Source organism: Phragmites australis, chromosome 10 (genome assembly GCF_958298935.1).
Source record: "Phragmites australis chromosome 10, lpPhrAust1.1, whole genome shotgun sequence".
Lineage (NCBI taxonomy): Eukaryota > Viridiplantae > Streptophyta > Magnoliopsida > Poales > Poaceae > Phragmites > Phragmites australis.
The window spans coordinates 15,640,917-15,649,439 of NC_084930.1; the positions used below are offsets into that span (position 1 = coordinate 15,640,917).

At 43.9% G+C, this 8,523-nt stretch overlaps 1 protein-coding gene across 1 annotated transcript; it reads right to left on the bottom strand.

Annotated features, from left to right (window-relative positions):
• Window positions 1-846: 846 nt before the first annotated feature.
• Window positions 847-4,874, bottom strand: LOC133883683 (plastid division protein PDV1-like). The gene is made up of 2 exons (XM_062323062.1): window positions 4,540-4,874; window positions 847-1,589 (listed from the first exon to the last, which is right to left on the bottom strand). The coding sequence occupies exons 1-2, from the start codon at window positions 4,795-4,797 to the stop codon at window positions 1,089-1,091; spliced, it is 759 nt and encodes a 252-aa protein (XP_062179046.1). The 5' UTR covers window positions 4,798-4,874; the 3' UTR covers window positions 847-1,088.
• Between the last annotated feature and the right edge of the window lie 3,649 nt (window positions 4,875-8,523).

Sequence of the window (8,523 nt, forward strand, 5' to 3'; positions counted from 1 at the left end):
TTAGCCTCAAATAATCCTGCAACATTAAGAAATTCACTCTTGCAATAGTCAACGGATATTACAGCTAAGTATTACTTCTGATATAGAACTTCACGTAATGTTCCCGTAAAGAACTTCACGTAAAACCTTATCATGGCGCTGAAATGAAGCTTCGATTTCCATGTTCAGATCACATAAAAGAGCATCCAAAGGTAGAGGCTCTTCTTGTGTAATTTGTGTCTCAGAAGTAGGAGTATATCATTATGCCTCACTCAGTCTGCCTTGTAAAAGAGGCATAGACTGGCGGTACTGCATTATTTTGATAGAACATAGTAAAAGTGCAAATGAGTTTTTTTTCAGTTTATGCATATGATAGTTGATGTTAAAAGCGGTACCAGAGCATAAGTGAAGCTAAGAATCAATAAAGTGGCAAAGTTACTCACACATCCAAAAAGAGGGAAGCGAATATATGCAAAGAAACATTGGCACAAAAACGATTGAACACATACACCACCCTTCACTTGTACTACATCTCCAAAAGATACAAATCCAAAACTGAGCTTATGGGTTAGGCAAAGAACCTTTGGCCTCTTAATTTTGTCAAAGAAGCAGATAATGTGGTATATTGTGAATATATTCCCGCGTGATTGCATGTTGAGCTGCTCATAGGAACTTCGCCTCATGATTCTTCACCAAACTCATGTCATCGACGGTGAACCATGCACGTCTGAAACCACAGAAGAATTTGTGTGACAGCAGCCCCGAACAAGAAACCCGAATATGTGGCAACCGATAACTAAATGTATTGGCCTGATTCAAGTAAAAAATAGCAAATTGCTGCATAATCATTGCAGAAACCTTTTAACATTGGCTCACAAGCTAATTGAACAAAACGGAACTGATTTACAAAATTCTGGCAATCCTATTGCAAAACCCAAGCCATTTTCGATTTGTGTGGTACTGGTACCGCTTCTAATACAGAAGAGAAGAAGACCAACCCATCAAAAAGAATATAATGTAGTGCCAAATAAAAACAGACGAAAGATCAACGAATTGACCAGGTGTAAGCAGAACAATAATTCCTGTACAAGCAACTCTCTAATGATCCGTCAACCTCTAGCAAGTGACACTTCCAGATGCTTCCCTGTACTGTTCCTTGTTGACGACCCAGAATGAAAATGATTAGCAATTCTCCTATACTCGACTGCTGGAGATTGTTTATGAAAGGTCACTTCCTGCAGCTGCACGAAAGCAAGCATGCCTAGGGCAAACACCGCGGCATTACCCAGCACACCACCAATCCTCTCCAATCTTACGGAATTCTTGACTAAAGCTAAACTACAGGATAACACAGAAACTACAATGTTTGAACTGTGTCCATTGGGATCCACCACCTCATTCTCCCTAGATTGGTTACGTGCCCCACAATCATCTCCAGGGGAGGCAAACCGGGTCTTGTCAAGCACCTCACCAAAAAAAGCCAAGGTTTCCTCAATGACTTGGTGCCTCCTCCATCTGTGTTCAGCCAACCTTGTAGCAAGGAGAATACGACTTTGTTGCAGCCTAGCAATTGCAGCACCTCGCTCTGCCTGCTGTTGCACTATAACATCCTACAAGAAAAGAATGACACAAATAAGTAAGATGTTTGTTTCTTGATCATTAATAATGTCATGCCAGAGAACTAGCTGAATTATTTCCAAGCTCAGGAACTACACTACATGTTTGCCATAAGTAATAATGTAGAAAATTTCATTTCACCAATGTAGAAATAAGGTAGCTCTGGAGAGACATTCAGGGGAGGCGGCTCCTAGGAGCGGCTCGGGCGGCCCCTCCTTCCCCCGCGCTGCCACCCCTCTCCCTCCTCCCTCTCCCACCTCGCCGCTACCTGAGCAGGCCGCCAGAAGCCCACGCGGCTTCAAGGACAGTGGCGGCGGGGGAGATGAATCGCGGTGTCGCTGGGCTGCCTGAGCCCTCCTTGACAGCCAGCTCCACGGCTGGTGTTGCGCGGCTAGCCAGCCTTCCGTCGATGGTGCGGCGGCATTTGGGGTTGATGCAAAGGTTTGGCAACGGAGGCCCCAGTGAGGACGACCGGTGTTCGAGCGTGGGGTTGCCAAATCGGGTCTGGGGATGTTTTCTTCTCTTGCAGCTTGTGGTCCTCATTTGCCTCCAGGTGGCGGTGACCGGATCTGCTCAACAGTGCTTGGTGGTGGACAAATCTGCTCCACTTCGCTGGGATCCAGGCCGAAGCTGCTCAGCGGCGCGCATGGCGGCCGGATCTACTCCCTGCCGCCATGTTTCCATGCATGGTGGTTCCTCCATTGCCGGGTCATGCGCCTTCTGCCGGCATGTCGCCGGTTGCCGTGAGGCTTGGCAGCGAGTCTACTGTTATGCGCGATGCTGGGCCTCCTCTCCGCGAGGCATGCTGTGGTGTGGCGGCGGCTCCACGGTCGCGACGATGGATGTGACTTTGGCCTCGGAGATGGTCACCATGCGGCCACTGCTGTTCTTGTGCTGACGCATCGACACGTCGGCGGAGGGATCATCCTGGAGCCGCTGGACGTGCCCTGGCCGCTCGAAAGGCTGACGCCGGCCACCATCTCGTGTGCGCTGGTCTGATCACTGTCAACAACGTTGGTGGGCAGCTAGATGCCCACTTGGCGCAGCTGGGGACGGCCATTTCCTGGCGGCCCGGCGGCGGTGCGCGTCCTTGGCTACAGGATGTGGTTGTGCCACCAGTGCGCTTCCGTGAGGCCCGTGGCTCCGACGTGCTCCTTGCTCGTGATGCGTTCCGTTGTCGGCACTCTTGACCTCGTGTTGTTCACCCGTCGTGGCCTACTGCTTTCGTTGTGCTCCCCCCTTTTTGCCGATCTGTCTCCTTCCCACAAATCTTGCCCGTGAGGAGCTTAGCAGCTAGCGGTGACCACGTGGGCGCTGCATGAGTGTGGTGGTGGTGGCTTAGCTTGTTTCGCAGTGGGTGTGCTGGGGAGCTGCAGGGCAAAAGCCTAGCCCAGATTCCTACTGGTGCCGATGATGGCAACGCTTTTGGGCGCCATTCACCTCCTTGTAGGCATCGTGTAGTGCCTCCCCCTCTATCCAGTGGACTTTGCAAGTGAGAACCCATATTCGGGTTTCCGGATGGGTGACGACGGCATCTTCGATGTCACGCCCTCCTTGGAGGCGTCGTCTTGGAGTTCATTCCACATGCTTGACCACCTCGGAGCTGCCTCATGCTTCGTAGTGGTCGTCTTTCATAGGTGGGAGGAGTTTGCTGTGTGAAGTCAGAGCTGCTACGTTGTGGATGTGACGTAGATCGGCAACGATGATAGGCGGCAGGATCCTTCTCGCGTGTGCCTAGTTGATCGCTGTGTCTAGGTGTGGGGTAGTGGGTCGCCTGAGGCGGTCGTTCCGACCGCTTTCTGTCATCGTCAGGGTTTTGCCGGTTTTTTTTTCTTCTAATAAACCGTGTGGTCGGATCCGGTCTCCCTCATAAATTGGGCCAACTCCATTCTTCTTAAGTGAATTGCAGGAACTCCCAACCATTTTCGAAAAAAAGAAATAAGGCAGCTCAACACTTCATATTCTCGTATTGCAATTCATTGCTACTAGCGCAACAGTATGTTCTGATCAACTAATTCGGCTAAACACAAGCTAGTAGGATGAGAGTAAAACCATTGGTCTTATGACTTGGGAGGAAATCAAGTGCAGAAAGACAATATTAACTATTGATGGCTTAAGCTGTAGCACAACAAGCTACATAGGTAAATACTGTAACCCAGGAGACAGCAAGCTACAAGGCTAAGTAACCACATGTAACAATTATGTGTCTCCATGCCATTACTGGCTCTAAGGAAGCGAGATGTCCTTATCGAACAGATAAGATTCCTCCTAGTAACTCGGCCACCGTTAGAACTAATGAGTGAAGACGCATGACAGCAGAAGTCCTAACTAACATGGACATTCAAGAGCGAATCTGGTTTTCATACTCCAAACAATCTGGACCTACGAATCGCAGGAAGACAAAATGGCCAGAGAGGAAAAAACGCTGGCAATAATGGAACATAAGGAAGACAAACAAGGCGAGCAAACAAACAAAAGCCAGCATCCAACCCACCGTGATGTGGTAACAGCAACATTTGTGGATGCTTTCTACCTGCTGGCAACGGAGAAGTGCCAAACAGCAAACATTTATAGATGAAACTGTAAAAAAAAAAAAAGGCGAACGGACTTGTTTTTCATGAATTGAAGGTAGTGATAGAGTGAATTATTTTAAGAAAATTAATAGCTGGTCATTGCAATCTTGGTTTGTGTATAATTCATAATCAAGAAAGAATGTGACATCGTGCAGAGGCAAAGCAAAGCTACAGATTGCTCTACCGACGAATCAATCCGGTGCCAAGAACTAACAAGAAACCTGTTCCACTGTAGTATTGTACAACCAATCAACCCGTGGCCAAGAACTAAAAAAAACCTGCTGCATTCTACGCGCTAACAAGAACTAGTAACCCAGAGGTGTAGGGGAAGACGAAGATGAGGTGAGGGAAGGGTTTATGGTGAACTGACGCGGAGGAAGTGGAGGTGGCCCTCGAGGTCCTCGAGCGCGGCTCTGATGGCGCGCAGGCTCCGAGCGTCCGCCACCGCCGCCGAGCAGCGGTCTCCTCCGCGCTGCCGCTTCGGGACGACGCACCCGCCGCCCTCCAGGGCGCCCCGGCGCGCGGAGGCGGAGGAGAGGGGGAGGATGGCGTGGCTGAGCTTGTCGTGGAGGTCCCAGATGCGCTCCTGCAGCCCCTCCGCCGCCACCGTCGCTGCATTCTGTCTCATCTCATCGCGCTAACATGGACATTCAACAGCGAATCTGGCAGCTGAGCAATAAGCCTGCTCAGTGAGAAATACGGCTCAATTCTTATATTTGTGTGGTCTCCTATCAAAGACAAAAGAGTAAATTTCAGAAAGCACTAATAATATATGTGAAAAAAACTATCGCAAATCTGTACCTCGAAGAATCAAATTCGCAAATCATGTTTACTGTCGTTTTGTATTACAAAAATGTATTTTTTCGAATGATTCGTAATAGAACACTTATCGTCATTTTAAACATTTTTTTTTTCAATCTCCTTTTCTGCTCAAGATTTTGAGGACCAAGTAGGAACAGAATAACCCATATACAAGATAAACCCTATTGATTCTGTTGGAATGTGTCCCATGAGTATGAGATCCATTCAAGAATTTTGAAGGAAAAAATAGTGGTGATTTGGTATCACTATTAATGTAAGGTGTACACCAATATAAATGGTAGGACTCCCTCCCTTATTTGAAACAGATAAACAAAGAGGGAGAGAGTGGAATCTTGCTACAAATACACACGCACGCGCATGTATTCTCATATTTTTCGTGCGTAAAATTGTGACTTGCAACTTGCGATTGTAGCGTGGTTGTAAGTTAACATAATCTTTTTGTTACCAAAATATTCTATTTGTTTTAAACGGCTAAAAGCCGAGTAATACATTCAATGTCATTATCTCAAGTTAATTGGTTAGTTATTGACTGTCAATTAGTAGGCATCATCATTGCAAAAAGGTTCCCGAAGGGCAACCGTTTTCCCCTATAAAAGGGCATGAAGATGTCTAAGTCATGTACAAGAGAAATAAAAACCCTACGAAAATACTTCCATCTTCAACCTTTTTATGATCCGTGTTGTGTGTGTTGAGGTTGAGGGTGAGCAGTATCTCCAAGGGGCGGTAATAATGTTTCTAGGAACTATAACTGAAAGGATCGAATGGTCTAAGAGGGGTGCATGAGGCTCTAATTAAAATTACTTTTACCAAACTCTATAACAAATAAGAAACCTTAGCCTACACGAATAGTAATATAGCTACACAATCAAGCTAGATGAAAGCAAGTAAACAAGCAAGCTATAACATAAAGTAAATTACAGAATTGGAAACTTGTGAGAATATAACTGCTCAAAGTAAATGCGAGAAAGGAAATATATGGACAAGAAGATACCAATTTTTTTCATGTGGTATCGAAAAGTTAGCACTCTCTCTAGTCCTCGTTGAAGCATCCACTAGGGATATCGCTCCCCCTTAAGTCATCATGACTCAAATGATCCCCCATGATTGCCACTTCTCTAACTCTAGATTGACGGGCATCAAACTAAGCACAAAGCTTCTCTTATGGCTCCTACAAGATTTCGAAGAGCTCACCAAGACACCTCTAATCATCAAGACCGACTAGGTGTTGCCAATCGCCAAGAGTAATAAGCCAATGGCTTCACTTGACCAAGATGAAGCCTAGACTATAGATAGATGCACACTTGCTACCCTTTGTGCACTAATGAAGTCCTTCATCTTCAATTAAGTACTTTGCGAATCACTCTAGTGCACTCTCTTGCTTCTTGACCACACACTTAGTGTTTCTACTCTTCTGGAGTGGCAAGAGATTACAGTGAGACGAAATAAGAGGGTATTTATAGACTAGAGATCCAAATTTAGCCATTGTCTAACCACCCACGATTTCTGTGAACAACAGATGATCCGGTGTACACATTCTCACACACATTGGATCATCCGATGTGTAACTTTTTCCAACGCCTGGCCACTACTAGCTGTCATTAGTCGTTCCTGCTGACAAAATGATCCGGTGTTTTCTGTTCACACACTGGACCATCCGGTGAGTAACATCTCCAGTGAGCCGAAAGCAAACTTCTGGAAAATGCTCCAGTGATGCATACCCAGTGATCACCAAACCATCCGGTATATTCAACTCCATTTTCTGAGGATTTGCGCAAGTTCTGTAAAATACTCCGGTGTGCACTCGGTACTAACATTAGACTATCCGATGTAGACATCAACTTTCTCTCTTAGCCAAAAACACTCTGGTGTATATTCTCTGTTGATCATCGGACTATCCACTGAGAACAAATTTTCTCTGAGCTCATCCAATTTAAACATTCTTGAGCTCTAACTTCTTGACATTTCATCCATGGTCTTCTCTGAGCTACCTAGTGCTAGAATTTCACAAGTATACATCCAACCAAGTCTAGACTCAACTAAGTCAAGACTAAAAATATATATACTATTCTAAGTATCCTTCATCTCCTTGTGGCACTTAAAACTAGAAGATCATCTTTATGCTCATATCCATTAATCGTTCATAAAATCGATTTTAGGCACCAAGAATACCCAATCATTGTGAACTAAACTATTGATACCCTTAAAACAAACTTGTTAGTCACAATATAACATTATCATTAATCAACGAAACACTTACCACTTACCTAGGGACCTAAATGCTACAATCTTCTCCTTTTTTGTCATTGACGACAACATAAAGAAGAAGATAAAGATATGAATTGAAGTACACCCAATCATACTAGGCAATTACATCGTTTATATCTACCGAGTTGCACATTTTTATTTGCGAACCCATATGTTCTTTGCGACAACTTTGATCCTATTTAAAACTAGCTTGTTTAATCTACTCGAGGGACTGCTCATTGGTAGGTTGTACGTCACAAGTTTTTGCTTCAGCAAGTCGTGATCATCATCACATTTTCAGGATCCCTGCTATTTGCAAGTTTGTGTTGGCCAAAAAAAAAGAAAGAAAGAAAACAAAATTGGAATATATATATATATAGAAAAGAGGAGGCCAAAAGTTTTTATATCATGTATATTTTTTTTAGGGCTGCAGTTCATCAAGTTTTGTTGGCGCGCTAGTCTTTGAATGATCTTGTGCTCTCTTATTTCGAATTTGAGCAATAGCTAGCATCTCTCCTTGAACTGTTGCAATACGAGCTTCGACGACACTCTCAGTTTGTTTCATATAGCTCATCCTTTGATTGCAATAGTCTCATTATCTTTGTGTGTGCGTGTTGCTGTCTACTCATCACTTTTATTGCTTGATCCGTGTAACACCCTGATTTTTAGATTTCTCAAATTTCTAAAATTTTCCAAGAGTATTGAATAGCTTCACTAGTAGTATAGGTTTAAAACCTATTTTCTTAATCAATCAATCAATATAGGTTATTATTTCTTGTGCATTATATGTTGAGTTTTGTTAGGATCTAGGTAAATGCATTATAGTTCTTTTTCTTTTCTTTCTCTTTGGTGTTTTGAGTGAAAAAGATTTTGAAAAGGTTTTTACAAAACTCAGTAGTGAATACGTTAAGGATCTTAATGGTTGGAATTCAAAATATTTGAATTCATCATCTATTCAATCATTTATCATACCTGATCCTTTTCCAGGTCAATTCAAATCTTATCCAAATTCTTGTTTAAAGTCAACCTCTCCTCTTTCTCGAAATTCTACCCCAATTCAAATTCAAATTCCTCATTTACTCCTATTCTTGTTCAACCTTATCTTTTCGTTTATCTCAAATTCACTCCAAACTCAATTCAAATTCAAATCCTATTCAAATTTCTCTGCAAAAGTTTCTTTTCTAAACCCTAGATATACCTAAAGTATCTTTGGGCTCAATCTTGCTCAAGTCCAAACACTTAGCCAAGTCTTCTAGATGGCCCAACAAAGGATCCACGAAATCTGCAA

Excerpts from the sequence above, each read along its gene's own strand:
- LOC133883683 (XM_062323062.1), bottom strand. The coding sequence starts at position 4,797 with ATGAGACAGAATGCAGCGACGGTGGCGGCGGAGGGGCTGCAGGAGCGC. Across the intron at positions 1,590-4,539 it reads GCCACCTCCACTTCCTCCGC|GATGTTATAGTGCAACAGCA; the intron begins GTCAGTTCACCA and ends CTTTTCTTGTAG.